Source organism: Aythya fuligula, chromosome 4 (assembly GCF_009819795.1).
Source record: "Aythya fuligula isolate bAytFul2 chromosome 4, bAytFul2.pri, whole genome shotgun sequence".
In the NCBI taxonomy this organism is placed as follows: Eukaryota; Metazoa; Chordata; class Aves; order Anseriformes; family Anatidae; genus Aythya; species Aythya fuligula.
Window position 1 is genome coordinate 65,677,757 of NC_045562.1, and position 18,037 is coordinate 65,695,793.

Sequence of the window (18,037 nt, forward strand, 5' to 3'; positions counted from 1 at the left end):
TATCAATTCTTCCATAAACAATTCCGTGAAACCAACCCTGACTGGAGGGCAAGCATGCAGTATTTATAAAGTAATACAGATAATCTAGATATTGTACAGTCTCTTCTTAAACATAAATTTTACCAACAGAAGCAGAAGGAACCTATCTTTCCCTCTCTCTACCTCTGTCCCTCTACATGCAAATAAGACTTTTTTTTTTTTTTTAAAAAAAAAACAAGTAAGAAGAAGGACAGAGAAAGAAAGCTACACATCTTCTCACCTTTGCTTTTCGAAGTACATGACCTCGACATGGAGAATTATTTGATGAAGGAGGTCGCTTCAGAGCTGCTGCACTGTTCACAGGTATTGAGCACTCGGTATCACTGGTATCACAACTGGAGATTGGCGAGTTTTCCAAAGTTCGATGCTTGAAAATTGGAGACTAATAAAGAGTGAAAACCCTACCTTGAGTTTCCTCCAAATAATCACAGAGGCAGTATTATTCATCTAGACTTAGAAATACAGAAACTATTTTTAAAGAAATCATACTCACGATAACGTTGAATAAATGAAAATGGGGCTAGAACATGCTAGAACAATATTAGAAATAAAAAAAATACAAATTCTGTGTTCTGTGATGAAAATTAAAGTTCATTTTCTGTCATAAAATAACAATGGGTCATAGGGAGGAACTGACATCTCTCTTAGATATCTCTAATACAGCTACCCAGCTGCTTCTGGCACAGCTCCATAGCATGAGCAAGGTTGCCACGCTCCATCAAGAACGTGTGAGCCATTGCAAAGGGTGACAGTGGGACCAAAACAAGCAGGTCTCAGCCACTGCATGATGATTTGGTGTATTTAAAACTTCCTTTGGGATGGAGCAATGTCTCAGTTTATGCTCTTGCAAACTATTGAGGACAATGAGGCATCAATTTTTGTGCCTTATCGTAACACAAATAATAGCTACACACATACTACATACATATTACCTGTGATTCCCATGTTTTCCTGCTCCCATTGCTCTAGAAAGTACACTTCTCTCTACACGAAAACTCTCATTTCACATCCATTTTACTGGAGCCGTTCTAAGCCATGGTACTGGGGTTTGCATATCCAGTGGATTAGCATACCTGTGGGCTTGATGTTCCTGACTTGGGCTCAATAGCTAAGCCCAGTGTGATGCCACCAGCCAAGGCTTTCTTAAGGCTCTCCTTCACCTCAGTGAGTTCTAGCTCCAGGTTTACACGCTCAGCCTCCTTTGCTTTACATTCCTCTTCCAGCTTCTTTAACTTGTCTTCAAGAATTACTTGGGTCTTCCTGCCTGTCATCCACAGAAATGTTATGTCAACAATGAGCTTAAACTGACACTTTCAAAAATTATTTTCTTTTTAACAAAGTAAAGAACAAGAGTTCAAAACATCAATGACTTCACAAAAATGTTGCATATTTTGCAAAAAGCATTTTTCCATGTAAAAATCTAGTAACAGAAACCAAATGTTTTCTTTCAGGTTGCTTCCCAAGATTTCTAATCTAGTTGCAAATCAGTATTTGTTTTGTTATTCTCCCATGTCATGAAAGTATAATTAGCTAGTCACAATAAAATTATTCCTCTGTTCTGCTTAAGTCCCCATCACTGTTAGCTCACAGGTATACATATATATGTATATATATATACACATCAATTCATATAAATGCACACATATATTCATACATCATGTATGTATATATGTATAAAAAGCAAATATAGATATTACAGAGTATAGTTTAACATCAAAGTCAAACAAATATAGACATTATAGAGTATAGTTTAACATCAAGGCCAAACCTCATGTACTGCCACACCTTCATCACACAATGCAAGGCTGGGAAATTAAACATACTGTGGGCAGGATTCAGCACAATAAGGCACCTCATACCAGCATTGACTTCAATGGCAGCGCGTAGATCTTTTCTTTCTTTTCGGAGCTGGGCCAGCCTATTCCGCAGCGCTTCCTTCTTCTTTAGTAGTTCCTCCTCTTTGCTCTGTAACCTTTTTGCATCTGCCTCCACACGATTCTTGCCATATTTGTACTGCTCTGCATCTGTACATATTAAATGGCAGTGATTTATTTGATCCAGTTGGTTCCTGCCTGCTCCCGTTCAAATTTTGATCACAGTTTAAAATGGGACACACAAAAAACCTTTAGTTTTCTCAATTTAACTTTGGGTTAATCAGGCTTTTGTACCATAGATGTTTTTGTACAGATGCTTCCTTAGCTGTTCAGGCAGTCCACTGCCTCAGTGACTTGCTTAAATTAACAGTAAAACCCCAAACTGTGCCCTAGGTCTGAACATCACAAGAAGCACTTCATGAAACTGGTTTAATGCCACTCTTCCACTGGCTTTTTCTGAAGGTCTGTGATTCCTAATGAGCTCTGAAGCACAGCTACAGAAATGCTATGGGACAGATAGTTAGTTCTCTAGGTTTCTACGTGAAAGATGAGAAATACCACATCATTTTTTTTTTGTTTTTTTTTTGTTTTTTAATGGCCTTGCCGTTCTCTGTAGTTCAGAGAAAGAAAAGGAGGCTTCTCTTTATCTCTGAAGCCTTGATTTTTAATTGAAAGTGGTCAAAGGAAAAACTTCTTGGTTGCCATTTTTACCTATTTTCCATTTCTATTTCAAGTACCTACAACACACACCTTTTCTCATCTGACTGAACAGAACACAATGTTACTTTAGAGCTTTCTTTCTTCTTTATTTTATTTGATTTTATAATTTTCCACACAAATGCTTTCTTTTCCTGGCTCACATATATGTGTTCTAATTTATTTCACAGCCACTTCTATACCTGTGCTCCAGCTGTAGACTCAAAGGAAATAGGTCACCACACAGATCAGTTAGTCTGCATATTTGAAGGCAGTCAAATTCACCTAACCCATTCCTGACCAACAGTTGTCTAACCAGTTTTAATTGGTCTTTAGCATCTGAGATGCCTTTACTACAACAACCTATTCCAGTACAAATTGACCTGTGCAGTTAGAATGACACTTTTTTTTTTTCTTTTTCCTAAAGTCTAACCCAACTTTCCCATGTTCCAGTCAAATCCACGACTTCTTAAAAAATTACCATGGGCTGAAAAAGCCATGTTCATTCCTTCATTAGCAGAAGCCAAATTTTGGAATCTATATCTTAAAAATTATAACTCTTTTCTTGTCTCTTCTTCTTTAAGGAAAACTATCCTTGTTAGGCTTGTTTTTAATTGCTAAAAATTATAGTATTGGAAATTAGACAAGTTTCTCCTCATAAATTCCTTTCTTTCTACAAAATTCCTTTACTGAGCATCTCAGGAAGCATATTTTCATATTACCTACAGGCAATCTACCTGCCCAGAAGAATCCACATTCTGAATTTGCTGTTTATGGATTGAAATCTCATCTAAGGAAGCTTTTGAGCTTTATAGTTATCTTCATTATTTTGTTGTACCTTTTTCTTTTTCATTAAAGATAAGAGTAAATCTGCTTATGAACAATATAATGTTCTAACGCATTTCCTAGCTTCTCATCCCGCTCTTAAGCAGAAATACAGAATTACCCTCTGCCTCAAATGAAGAATCATTACTGATTATTTTTTTCCTTCTGCTCTCATGACTTTTGGCAGCCACAGGGCCACATTTCATATTTATCATTCTGCACATCACAACCTTTTACCTCAAGGCATGGCTGGAGTAACATTGAGTCACCAATGTACATGCTATCTCCTATTCAAAACCTTGGTAGACATCTCCTGCCTAGTCTCTCAGACTGAAAAAAAAAACACCATAGTGGTTCTTTATCATTTGCCAAGAAGACAGCTGCCTTGGGTATCCTCAAAACTGCATTCACGGTGGCACCAGTGAGGAGATATACTTACTGGACGCTGTGCGCTTCACACAGGACACTGACTCAGGTTTCTTCGGTTGGTTGTTTAATGTTCTCACTTTTCCCGTGATCCCATTGGCAGTCGCAGGAGGTTTCTTGCCTTTAAACTGTTTGAAAACAAAAGTACAAATGGGCTCTGGCTATTCCTGTGCCACTAGCATTGCAGTTAACCTTTCATCAAGGGCAAACCTTGACAAAAAAAAAAGTTGCTTGCTCAAAGAACCTTAATAGACTACATTGATCCAGCTGGAGACGGCGCATCCTTCAGGAATTTTGTCTCTGAAAGCTGCCTGCTCAGCAGGATACCAGAAGTGAAAACACTGGGAATCACAGGATAATGAGTGGATGAACACCCCATCTCTAGTGATATCCTGGTTTCCAAATTATTCAAAACTCTAGCATTTACTGTACTAAGCCATTGTGAGGCAGAAGAGTTTTACATCATAATTTCACACAGTGAAGTTTCATGAAACACAGGTTATTCAAAGTTAATTGCATACAGAAAGACCCAACATGGTTTGCCACACAGAAATTTGACACTTTCTTATTTACTATATGGTCTTTCCATCACTGCGGTACATGGATTTATTATTTTTCCAATGATACCATTATTGCACATTTTAAAATATTAGGAGTTAATGCATCAACCTTTAGCTGCTAGTTAAAAGTTTTCTTTCTTTAAAAAAGACAAACCCTCATAATGGCCAGACAGGTCCAGACCATCTTGGAGGTCTTTTTCAACCTTAATGATTCTATGCTTCTATAAGATTACCAGGAAAAGTATGTTTTACATCCAAGGGGAGCAGTATGGACTGAAACCTGGGAGAAGAAATGCTGTCCTGCTTACTCCTGGTGTTTCCATCTGGAATGTGTTAGACAGGCATGAGGCACACCTGTGCCACGGTATTTTCACTTGCTTCTAAAAGCTTTTGAGGACTGAACTAAGAGTGCAATGAGAAGCCTGCTGCAGCAGAGTAGGATCAGCAGAATTTATTGCAGAAGCCCCTTCTTTGATTATGCAGCTTCGCTGAATGCTAATATTTGAATATGAGGTTTTTGTAGGGTTTAAGTTAACACATAATGCAAGAGGTACCTTTCGCAAGGGAAGTAACTCTTATCTAACTGTTCTGTTTCAGATTAGATTGAAAGTCACACAGCTCTGTGATACTTTGACAGGCTTATGACCAGCTTTTGGAGACTGTCACAACCAAGCCCTATATCACTTTTTTTTTTTCTTTCCTAGTCATTATTCCTTGCCTAAGGAGACAGAAAGAGGCTTGATATGAATTCAGGTTAAGTTTAGAAGAAAAAAAATGTTTTTTGTTTTTTTTTTTTTGTATTATCTGCAATCTGTAAATTGTCAAGAGCTTGTGAGGAAGGCCTTCCCCATGTGCCACAAGGAGACAATACTTCCACAGCAGAATTTACAACTTAGCAAAACTGTTTTACGGGCAGTAACTTATGACTAAACCTCAAGCACTTCAGTGCTCAGATTGGGTGAAGTATTCCAACATCCTTAAGAAAACAATCAGATAAACAGAGCAGAAAAAAAAAAACAAAACATTTTGTCAAGTATTAAATAGTACAGTACCTGCGAGACCGATCCCCTCCCCACAGCAGAGGTATTAGTGACAGACTGAGCAGAAGACAGATTGGATGAGACAGGGTGTTTGTAATGGTTAGAGGAGAGTTTGTCAGTAGATAACCTATTGGTTTTTCTGTCAGCTGGCGGATAGCGTGCAAAGATTTTTGGAGACGGCAAGTTATCGTACAGGCCTGCATTATCATAAAGCATTTCTTCTCCAATGTTCCTGCTACGGGAAGAAGGAAAGCCATCTTCTGGTTCCCACTGCAACACACACACTTTGGCAGTTAGTAAACAATACACCATGCAGAACCTAAATGAAATTAAAACATTAGTAAGATTTTTGACCATAGTAAGCCCTCTGCATTTAGCAAGCATATGCTTATTGCTCACACTTGAAGCTAACTACTTAGTAAGGTGGGAGAAGGCACAGTGTGGAAAGGAAGCAGTGCATTACATGGTTTATAGCCTTTGCATTCCAAATAGAATGAGCAAGCCAGTGCTATCCTATTACTTTCCCTGTTCACAGATTGTACCATCAGTGTTTAGCTCTAACACTGAGAGGGCGCAAGGAGAATGTGTTAACAAGGGATATCCACGGGCTGTGCAGATGAAGTTGTGGGATTACATCTGGTACATAAAGTGTTAAAAGTAATAATGCCTATAATGCCTAACAGCTAGCTGAAACTGAGTTTTGTTTGTTTGTTTGTTTGTGTTTGTTTGTTTGTTTGTGTTTGTTGTTGTTGTTGTTGTTGTTTTTCCTTCTTCAGGCTATATGTCTTTCCAGTGAATACCAGCTGCTGGAATGTTAGTATTACATTTTCTTTGCTGGAGGATTATTATTCTGAGCTAACTATCTAAAATAGCTACAGGCCATTTCCTTTTTTTATTTTTTCTTCAGAAAAATGGAAAGCTCAACAACAATACTCCAGTGATTCATTCAATCAATCTTAAAAGAAACCAAAGGACTGGTTGCCAAATATCCTTCCTTAATCCATCCTGGCTGTGGCAGTATGCTACTCATACAAAGGCTTAAGCACATCCAAGAGCTACACACAGAGGCTACTCACCCCCCATGCTGTTGCGTGCAGTTCCCAACAGGTTTTTTTTTCTTACTTTCTGACATTACTAAGACATGATGGAGGCCTGTACTTGCAGTCCACTTAGCACTTTGAAGCAATGAATTCTTCTGAGCGCAGCCTTAGTGGGGGCCCTTATGAAGAGCCCAACTTAAGGGCTTCCATATCTCGCCTGTAAATTTTCTTGAGGACCACGTATTACTTTGGGTTAATATCCATTATGTGTTAAATGCTATTACACAGCTGCCTATGATTAGCTCTGCAAGTTAGGAGGATGGAAGTGAGCCCTGTGACTCTCCTTTGGGATCTGCAGTACCTGCTCTCATGAGGAACGAAGCCCCAGGGACGGAAAAGTGTTGTTTTTTGTTTGTTTGTTTGTTTGTTTTTCAATTGAGACCAACAAGTGCCCAGTGTAACAGAGTACTCAATTTTGCCAGGTCTAGTGTGATTGAAAAATACCGCCTTAAGACAGTATCATATTCAAGGACTTGGCAACAAGTCGTCAACAGGCAACTGCTTTCTAAATGCACGTTGGCTCACATGCAGGTTAATGTAAGCAATATGTCCCACGCCCCTAATACCCTATAGGTGTGAGGGAAGTTTGCAGTCCCCAGTCAAAAAAATAGGACTTAATTTGGAAACTGCCCAGTGGGCCTTTTTAGATAATATAATTTTCAGATGTCCATGCATTCAACACATGCAAACCATTTGTTCTGTGTAAATTCAATTCTTACCGATCCATTTATGCAAGGAACATCATCATAATGAAGTGCCATTCCACTTGGACATGCGTAGCCATTGGCAGTGCTTCCCCGGTACGGATTTGTGGATATAACTCGCCTGTTCATAAAACTGAAAAAGGCAAAATAAAAATAATAAAAAACAGCACTTGAACCGAGCCTAAATGATGATTCAGTGGTATGTTCCCTGTATCTGATTTTGTAGTCTGGAAGCTCATATCTTCTCTCCTTCTGCAGGAAAGCTGAGGACAGTTTTCCCTTTGCTACTCACATGTTACTGCTAGCAGCCAATATTACACCATATGTTTCTGTATTGTATTCTTACAGCAGGGATAAGGCTGTGTGAAAGCCAGGATGGCAACAGCTGTAACTGCTCAGTGGCATGTTTACATGGGAACCTGCTGATATATGTTATAAACCAGCTTGCCAGTGTCACATAAATGTTCCCTTGTTGTCTGCATGGGGGATAAGCAGGTGTTTCTGAGTGCACGCATGTCTGGGGGGATGAGAACTTGGAAACTGGAGAAACAATAATTACATCCAGCAAAAAAATTGAAAAAAGAAGTGGAATTTGGATAAAATTTGAGTCAACACATCCATCAAAATTTGCAGGATAATTTATTCCCCAAATTCTGGGGATTTTTCATGTCCACGTCAGAACTTCTGGCTAGGTAGAGTTTGCACAATGGCACTATGCTTCCCAGCTCTCTGTCTGGGTAACTGTGCACGCAAATACTCCATATTCTCGTTATTGCTATGTTTCACACAGTGGATGTGAACCCTCTGAATGCTTCAAAAGGCATATATATTTTTCATTTAGTTTTCTCTTCCCAAAATCTATCTTGTAGTTTGTGTTACTGGAATTCTGAAGAATATCACAGCCTACAGCGGGCTTTGTGTTGGGAGCAAAGATCTAACAACACACAGACTGACAGAATCAGACCCAATAGCAATAACGACCTCAAGAGGTAGTTTTCCTTTCTAGCAACCTCTGAAATTGAATGAGGTATCAAATGAGATCCCAAATAATTCCTACAGATTCGGGTATATGTGAACAGGAAAACAAAGCTTTCCATCTCAAACAATGGGACTATTCAGGCTCTGTGGTGATATTCATAAAATATGACAAAAGCCCTACTAAACCTGAGAGGGTCTTCTGTAGTGCTGGCTGGAGCTCAAAAGTTCTGTGGTTTCAACATTTGCTTTCTTTTGGCTTTGGAATAACATCTAGTTCACTGAATTTGTTATTCAGAGGGAGACAGACCTCATCCAGCTATGGCTCACCTGAGCCATGGGAGAGCCAGGTTCACTGGAGGGATGAACCTGTCTGGTTGAGTGTGAGCCTTTTAGGTCTGCCACAGCCCCAGTGAACGCACAGCACAGGCAGTGCATGGGTGGAATAATCATTAGCTAGAAGATTTTCTTGTTAAAACAAACAAACAGTAAAGAGCCTAAGATAAATGCCATGATAAAAATGTTTATCATAGCTCATACTTCATTAGACATTATTAAAGGGCTGCATTTGTTTATTGCTCCTCTTAATGAAGAACATTACTCAAGTGTTTCTGGTTAGTCTGAAGGACTGCATTTGGAGCTGTTATTGTAGCTTTATTTATTTATTTATTTAAGTAGCTTCATTGAGAGTAATGCATAATAGCCAAGTCTGAAAACTGGGATATTCATTAATAACATCTGATGCACCTGCAGTAACTGTTTCCACCACCACAGTAAGCTAACATTTATGTAAGTATCTGCAAACACTTCATAAGCATTATTTCACTAAGCCTCTCCAAACCGGTTTACAGAGGGATCCATGTAAAATAATTGTATTCTGAAACTGCTAGATGGGAAAGCCAATGGAAAAAAGTAATTGGAAACAACTTTTATTCAGCCTTTCCTAGATGCCTAATGATTTACATACAGGAAATTGATGGGATTATTAATGCAGAGCCAATCACTTGGCACAGTAACAGTCTCAGGAAAAGAATAACTAATAAATCGAAGTGGCTGAATGATAACCAATGCTGTAATGATAACTGTTGTTAATTTGGAATATTGATATTTGTCCTATAAAGGGCGGCAATAATATTTTGTTTACACAAGCATCATTGTCGTTTCTCCTTATTTTCTAGTAGTTGAAAATCAGCAGATGGCTACCCTACTTGCTTATTGACAAGCTTACAGTCTTTTTAAGACACCCAATGAATTTTAACTAATTCTTAATAGGGGAATTCTGCTATTTTGCAAGTTGTTTGACATTCCTTTCTAACATGTGGTCTAGTTGCATATGTTTTTTCACTTGGCTCCAATTAATATCACATTTGTTCAGAAAAGGAAAGCCAAGCAATATTCAAGGGGAAAAGGTTTTCATTCTGTTTCTTTCTTAAATGTGGTTATTGTGAGATGCTGACTGAAGCAAAAATACATGTCAACATAGGGTAAACTTTTTGAACCCTATTAACTTCAAATATGTAATATAAGTCTATAAGTGAAGTGCATTTTGATTCTATCAAAATTATCTTGGTTTTTTGTTTGTTTGTTTGTTTTGTGTTTTTTTTTTTTTCAAAACTGCGATTGTGATAACATTGAGTCATTTCCTATCAAAAGAAGTTCAAGCTAGATCCTGAATGAAACTGTGCATTTTCCCTTTCTAAAAGCTCTTTTAACACATAGCTAATGGAAGAAGAGCCTTCTTTAGGAAAGCTCTGAAGCTTTTGCCTTTTTTTTTTCATATTTATTCTGTTTAAAGTTATGACAGGCAGATGGGGTGTGATTCTCTAACGTATTGTCATGCGAATTCCATATTTGTGGAATTTGAAGGAAGTCTCATTTGGCAGAGATGAGGGATGACGTCTCTGCAAACTGTCTTGCCAGGCAACCCCTCCTGTGACCCCTGCAAACTGCGGAGTACATCTGTAGCAGGAGATGTTGTGTGTCCCAATTGTTCCTTCATTCCCATTTCTGAACAATCTTATCTAGCCAAGGAAAAATGACAGTCTCATCTCACCAGAGATTGCTTTAATGCCAGAATTAATTAATTAATTTACTTTGAACATGTAAATCACTCTATATGCTAAGTATGCATTACTTTTTTCAACACAGGATTGGTGATGGGGAATTCATTGGACTGATTTGCATTTTAAACATAATTTCTGTGCTGTACCCAAGACTCCTACCCAATTTCCACCTCCTAAATTAAAAACTAGAAATAAATTGAACTGGAGCTTGATTAAGTTTTTAATTAATGAGAAAAGAACTTAAGAAGGAAACATGGAGAAGGTGACTACTCAAGATGTAAATTTGCTGCACATTTTTAGTGGTTCTGTTCAGATACAAATATTAATATAGCCAAGAAGTAAATAATTTTAAACTGCATGGATGCATAGTTATTTACTTTTCAGCATTTATCCTCTTCTAGTGATAGCTCCAGGACTTCAACCAAAATAAAATATTAAAATATAGCATTTAGTAAGGAGACTTACTGGAAAAAAAATGAGTCAAGATTTGAGTAAAGTTGGATTGTGTCTGCGTTTTTACAGAACTTTAGCAGGATGCCAACAAGATAATCTTAAACACATCTATCATGCTGTGATGCTGAGACACTTAAGGATTTCAAAATCTGGTAAAGGGCTGGGGGGATTTGATAAGCTCTGTTGGCACCAGAGTTAATGTGCAGATATAAATTCTCACAGTACTGAAAACACGCGGGCAGCTGAATGCCTCTCACCAGAAGGTCTGTTTTGCAGCCTGGATGACGCTTGCCGTCATTTCCACATCGATGTAGTCATAGTGCAGAGCTCCAGGGTCTGTTGAAGATCCTGTTTCTGCCAGCAACATCCCTATCCATCTGCCCATGTCTTCAGAGGAAGATGCCTGCAAGGAGAGGGCAGAAGCATACATAAGGTCTTTAGTCAGCCACTAAATTGAGGTTGTCACAGAATTATTTCAAAATGTTGCATTCTTCTTGGCTGACAAATTGCTACCATATTATATGAGAAGCTCTGGCTTTCTTCTGCTGAATTTAGGAAACCCAGGATTTCTCACTAAATCTGCTTTGCTAGAAGTGTACTTTAAGTAAGCCATGTGCTCATCAGTTATGATGTAATATGAAGTGGGCAATCTCCATAAATGAAGAAAAAATAATCACTTATGGCTAGTTGATTTAAATTCAAGTCATGCTTATATTAGACCTCAGAAAATTGAAAACTGTAACAGAACTATTTTCCTAGGAAAGGCCAAGGGGTTTTAGTTAGGATGAATCCTGAGAATAAAGTATTATTGCCAAGTAGAAACAAGGAAAGAAAATAATGTTTGTTTTTTGAAAAATTCCACTTGCATTTGTCTAGCTGATGGCATTTATTTTCCTAGTGACACAAATAAAAACAAATACTGTTAAAATATGTTTTTTAAAAATCATATTTTACTTCAAGTCACTAATTGCAAACTTAAACAGCAGCAAAATAAACAATTGAAAAAAAGGTGGGAAAAAAGAAAGAGTGTGGTTTCTAAATTTTTATTTATTTATTTATTTTAACATTTCATGGCCTTTCATAGCTCTTTCAGCCGCTTTCTAGTTTTTCAAATTCTCTGAACTGCTCACATGCAATAGGACTTTTTGCAAGGACATGAGAATAGTATGACCTACAGTGGGAAAACCAAAGTGGTCTAAGTGCCTGTTCTGCCACTGAAAACAAAAGGTTGCCTCCTGCTAAATCTTCACTCTGCTTGACTTTAAGTGGCTTTGCATTTCAGCTTTCAAAATACAATGAATACAGCCCCCTGCAAAAATCACATTTCAAAGTCCAGTTTTGACAAGATCTGAAAACAAGGTCTGACATAATTGTTTAACTTCATTTTGGCTTTTCAATCACATCTTGCACTTGAATTTCTGGTAGAGATGTTAAATGCTCTAAATAAGACTAGACATAGCCACTGAAGGCAATTTTGTAGATCAGATGGGTTTCCTCTACCAGTTTGCCAGTCATCAGCAGTTGCCTACTGTTTTAGAACTGGGATCCCATCAGACTGGATCCTTCCCCAGGTCAGATCAGCAGTTGTCCAGGCTGCAAGGACTACCACTGTGCAGCTCCCATTCATCCAGGCACACTGTTACTGTGCAGGTAACACAGGTGAAGGTATGACTTCTGTGGTGCTAGGAGTATGTCACTGAATACACATGCAGTGTATAATGAGACTCACAAAGTTGCTGGCATAATGTCTTTTCCTACTGTAGAACTACATTAACTGAAATTCAGGCTGAACAATAGTTCATGTAAGTAGCAGACAAATGAGGGTTAAGATCTTGAGAGTTCCCATCAACAGTGGTCCATTATTTAATTATTGAGAAGTTATTTATCCAAAGTGATTATAATTCTGATACAAAAGTGTGCCTAGAGAAGAATCACAGAGATTTTAGTACCAATTCAATGGAACACCAATGCAGGGAAAAAAATCTTACAGAGATTTCTGAACTGCATTATACAACTTGGCCCTAAATCTCCGTTCCTTCTTTGACTATAATTCTTTTTTTTTTTTTTTCCCCTCCAGTATTTATTATCCATCTCAGAAATAATATTATTCCAAAGATTTTTGAAATGGCCCGTTAGTATGGAAGTGCTTCTCTAATTTAGCTTGTGGTAGTCCCTAAAAGTCATAGCCATTAGCAGCCACGGCACCTCAAGCACAGCAACCTCCTGCCCATTCCGAAGCAGCCGGAAGGTCAGGGGATGCTTTGAATCCAGTCCTGGGATGACTTCACAGCCACGGAGAGGGATAGAAACAATATGTGTCTTCAGATCTGTCCTGTCCTTGTGGAAAATGAGTTTATTATCTTTCACTCGGCACCAGCGCTCACGCCAACGGTTATTTGAGAGCACATTGAGATATCCTGCAACAAAATGAAACATAGGATGTTTTACTCCTGACTTTTTTTGGAAAAAAAATACAACTTACTTTTCAGTGTAATGCTAGAATTTAAACAACTTATTGCTCTTACAATAGAAAGTCCAGATGGGTTTTATGAAGACAAGTAAATGACCCTGCCCCACAAAAAGCATATAAAGATGTGATCCTGCTCACCTGCAAGTGGCTTTCTGTATCAGTCACTGCAGTGGCTGGGTGAGCAGGAGCTCACCAAACCCCAAGACTTTAGTAAGAAGGGAAGAGGGAGAGTAGTAACAAGTAGATACACAGCTGATGTGCTCACACAACTTTTTCATAAAAGAACCACTTTCATGGTAATAATGGTTTTGATAACTGTGACTGCCCAAATTTTCTGGGAAAATCACAGTTCCCATTATATAATTAGGTCATGAGCTGGCTTCTGTAACATCCACAGTCAGAGTCCCGAAGACCTACTAAGCTCCTTCCACTCAATGACAGTTCATTCTGCTTTGCCAGGAGGAACAATTAGCACAGTTAACTGTACACAATGATGTTACTGGTTCTGATTTCATTTAGAAAGAAGAATGCAATACTTCTAAAGAAGAATTTTAAGGGTCACTACTGATGCCAACAGAAATAAAATTAATATTGGCTTAAAAATTAAGAAATAAATACATATAAAATGTAACTACAGTTTACACAAGCCTTTTTTTTCCTCTTTTTTTTTTTTTTTCACTGAGAATACTACAATACCCTTAGAACAAATCAACATTACATGACTAAATTGCATTTTAAATAAACTCAGCTTTTCATATCATGTTCTATAACAGATGCAGACAATATCTAGGCATATGGAGTCAGAAAATGAGGAGCGTCTTTCTTTCTCTGTCCCACAGCGACAATCATTCCAGACTCAGCTGTAAAAATCAGGACAACGAACATCCAATTTTGCTGTCTTGTTTCACTTGTAAATGGAGAAAAAAAAAAAAAAAGCAAACAAAAACCCCTCCAACACATATATTTTGCTTCCACATTACAGCTAAATGCATACAGCATGTTTCCAAACATGCTATGAAGAAAGAGACAAATAATACCTTGCACAGGCCAGAATTTATATATATATATATATATAAAATCTTCTACCTCAGGTCTGATTTTCATTTAAGCACTTAATCATGTTGGATAGCTATCTCTTTGGTTTTCATTAAAACTATGACTTATCATTGTTTTCTCTGGATTTCCCTTCCAACATTGTGATTCCAATGTCAAAGCTTGATCCAACAGGATATAGCAGATCAGAATTGCGCACATCTTGGAAGGTGCCATAAAAAAAGAGGATGTGCACAATCCTGTTATTTTGGCTCCTTGTGATGATCACACTCCAACTCTCCTTCCTCCTCCTGTAACAAAAACCTGTATAGCTGTGCATTATAATAGAATCCCTAGAAATGGAAAACCCTTCATGTGTGAGCCAGCTGGCTTGTTTTGGAAAGAGTCCTTTTTTCAGACAGTACTTTTCCCCCACCTCTGCTCCCAATGCAGCTCTAAAAAATACACTCTTCCAAACTCTCATACTTCACTTAAATAATCAGGACTGCATACTTGTCCTCCACAATACCCCTACTTAAAGCTTCAGAGCTTGACATGACCAAAATGCCTTGAGCATGTTTCTAGTTGGGGCATTATCACTTCATCTCAGTCCAGGTGGCTGAAGACCAGTGATGCTGTAGGGAAGAACTTTGCCATGACTCTGAGTGCAGGCAGTTTTCCATTTCCACTCTAACTGTGTGTCCTCTGCAGCCCCACTGCGCTTTTCCCTTTGTTCATGGTAGGCAGAGCCTTCTAAAGTGTAAAAGCCTTCAACTATGGAGAAACCTCCCAGAGGGTATTGCACTCAGCCAAATTTCTAGTGGTGAGAAACACCTTTTGCAAAGACTTCCTGCAATGACCAAAGCCTAGACACTTAGAATATATTTTTCTATAAAATTTGCAAGTGGTGTAGAGTAGAGCCAAATGCAGACAATAGTAATGGCTATATTTATGTCCATTTCTGAAATAATGATAGAAGTACTAGGAATTATGTTGCACAGCTGTGGTTAACATATCACATAATATGAAATAATCAACAGACTGTGAGACCCAGGAAGTTAGAGGCTTTATGGAAGCCAGATGCTTCGGACAATGCGTCTGGCTGGACACAGCTTTTACCAGCTGTTCTTTTGCTTGATAAATCACATCTGTACTTAGATGATGTATGGACATATATGCACACACTTATTTAATCACAGATTGCTTATGGGAATGATTCCCAAAGTGTGGCTTGGGAGCCACCTGCCATCTATGAAGTTCTTGCTGGTGGTCTACTGATCTGTTTCTTTCACACTTGGTAAGCATCCATCACACTTTGTGCTGCCTAATCACAGATTTCTGTGTTTCCCAGAGATTTCCTAATCAATTAAAGGGGAACAGGCAAATCCAAATTAAAAATCCAATGCAACTGATTTACATCTGTCTTGCTATGGAACTTTTTTGGAGAAGGTTGGAAGAAGAGTGCAAATTTATTCAAATAAATAGGTATTACTTAACATTGGAACACCAAAAGGAGAACAGAAGAATGTAAATATATTGCATTGTTTGAAAATAGCAGAGCTGTGATGACATCAGCTAAATGCATTATACAAAGTCCTAATTGGTAAGCAAGCATTAACAGCTCAGATACATAACACAGGCATTTTCTACATGTTTTTTTCATATACTTTATTTGTGTTGCCAAGCAGTACAGCTGTTAGTAGGAAAAATCAACATCATCAGTTAAAATAGCTTACTATAAATTTGTTACTTCATTCAAGTTTTGCCCCATATGTACCACTTTGGAAACCACAACTACAGTCAAATCACTTTAGCTGAGGCCAGTTGACTGCTGTCATGACTGCCATTGCATATAACCTCATCATAAAACGACCTGGTGCCTTCCCAAGAACCTTATTCTAAATCCTAGTGTAAATTTATTTTATAATCTAGCCTATATTCATTTTATACCCGTTTGAAAACAGCTCTTGTTTCCTTCAGAGCCTGTGCTACTGTTTTATTAAAAAAGTAAAGCACTTTTAGTCTCTTTTCAAGTGATACGCTCTTGATTACTCTCTTCCTCTTTCATCAGGTGCATCCTTCTGATGTGGGGATAAGAATTACATCAGTAAAAGTAAACTTATAGGAATTTCTAGCTTAGAATTTTATAAAATTTTAATCACATGCTACATTTCAGACTTAAAAAGAAAAATCACTTACCACATGTTGGTACATCTTCTTCAGCTGATGAGGTCTGTTCATCTGTTGATGGCTTTTTCTTTCCTAAACCTATGATCTTTGTTATCTTTTTCCCTGTTACTTTTGTCACAGTGCCCTTGGCTTCTGATTTTGAACTTTTTTTCCTCTTTACTGTGAAGAAAGCAAAAGTGTGTATTTTAGTGGGTTTAAATTATCCAATCAACAGAGGGAACCTAAGTAAAACTAATAGTTCAGGTATCCAGAAAAACAAAAATCAAGCTTCTAATTCATTTTAATTTAATCAAGCTTAAAGTCTCTTTCCAAAGCAGTCATCATCTAACTTATCAATATGAATGAACTACTTACCTTATATACACAAGAATAAAAATCCAGCCAGATGATCAGTCACCATTCTAAACATTTACCTCAAAATATTTCAACAGTTAAATATTTAACAAAGACAGAATATGCTTGCCTAGCAAAAGTGGCCCTGCCGTCAAGGAATATAAACAGAATGGGCCTTTTAGAAAGACAAGACTTATAAATTAGCAATTAACAATTAGATGAGTGGGATCAGTATAAGCATTCAATGATTAAAGTTCGCACTTTTTGCTATCTTACAAGCTTACATGAAAAAGCTTGCTGAAAGGAGGGATTTTGTCAATTGCCAGTCTATGCTTCCATTAATGTGTTACTAGTAAAATTACAGCTGTATGCATTGAACCATGGTGAACTACTGGAAGTAACATGGCAAAGACAACGGATATCATTTTAAGAAGTACCTATCTGACTAAAACCCTAACTAACTAGTTGAAAAATATGGAAAAAGGTTTCTAAAGCCAAAAAGAATTTAAAAAAAAAATACTTTGCAAAACAGACTCCACCCCCCAAGAAAAAAAAAATCATCTTCATTTCAGAAATGATGTTCAGTGGATTTGAATTCCATCAACAGAGCAAAAGTTACTCTGATAACTGTCAGGGTAGCAAATTTACCCATGAACTTGCACTGATTTATGATTTTGATGAAAAATACATTTAAAATAGTTACTGATTGAGCTGCTGTAAGTTTATCCCTGACCTACCAACTCCCTTTTCTACTTCCCCAAAACAGAACATTTAGTGGTTATGGACTTGTGTAAGCTGAAGAGAAATAGGACAAAATGTTCACATGAAAAATAATTATGAACTGATGAACTGGGAAGAAGAATGCATGGAAAACAGAGTAGCAGTTTGGGACTCACAATGGCATAATTTATCATGTTTAGTTTAATTGTTAGCAAACATGGAAAATGATTTAGAAATTTTATCTATAGGCAAGACTGTACAAATAAATCTGCCACCTGCTACATGTGGTGCTGAGGGGGAAAAGGTGTTTTTGGGGAGTGGATAGCTTTTGCTCCAGCAAACATCAATGCAGTGTGTGCAAGCAAAGGTCCAATACTCGCTTCCTGAGGAAAGGCTGTTTACAACTTATCCAGAGCTTTCCAAACATGAAACAAACTCCCATGGTTGAGGGAGCTATTTTATTCTGCTGTAGAACAGAGAGGCAACAGAAACAAGGCCTTCATGACTTTATGTTTCAGACTCTCAGAGATATACTGA

The 18,037-nt window shown here is 37.7% G+C and overlaps 1 protein-coding gene across 5 annotated transcripts in view; it reads right to left on the reverse strand.

The window, feature by feature from the left end:
- Positions 1-18,037, reverse strand: part of AFAP1 (actin filament associated protein 1) — a 115,127-nt gene that overhangs the window by 5,051 nt on the left and 92,039 nt on the right. For 3 of the 5 annotated variants that reach the window (XM_032186689.1, XM_032186690.1, XM_032186688.1), the window contains exons 9-17: positions 16,457-16,606; positions 12,961-13,172; positions 11,013-11,158; positions 7,280-7,397; positions 5,473-5,730; positions 3,874-3,988; positions 1,899-2,063; positions 1,113-1,303; positions 260-421 (exon numbers count right to left, since the gene is read on the reverse strand). In XM_032186689.1, the coding sequence (XP_032042580.1) occupies positions 260-421; positions 1,113-1,303; positions 1,899-2,063; positions 3,874-3,988; positions 5,473-5,730; positions 7,280-7,397; positions 11,013-11,158; positions 12,961-13,172; positions 16,457-16,606 (1,517 nt within the window). The remainder of the gene's footprint in view (positions 1-259; positions 422-1,112; positions 1,304-1,898; positions 2,064-3,873; positions 3,989-5,472; positions 5,731-7,279; positions 7,398-11,012; positions 11,159-12,960; positions 13,173-16,456; positions 16,607-18,037) is intronic. The other 2 variants (XM_032186692.1, XM_032186691.1) reach the window with 1 other exon arrangement.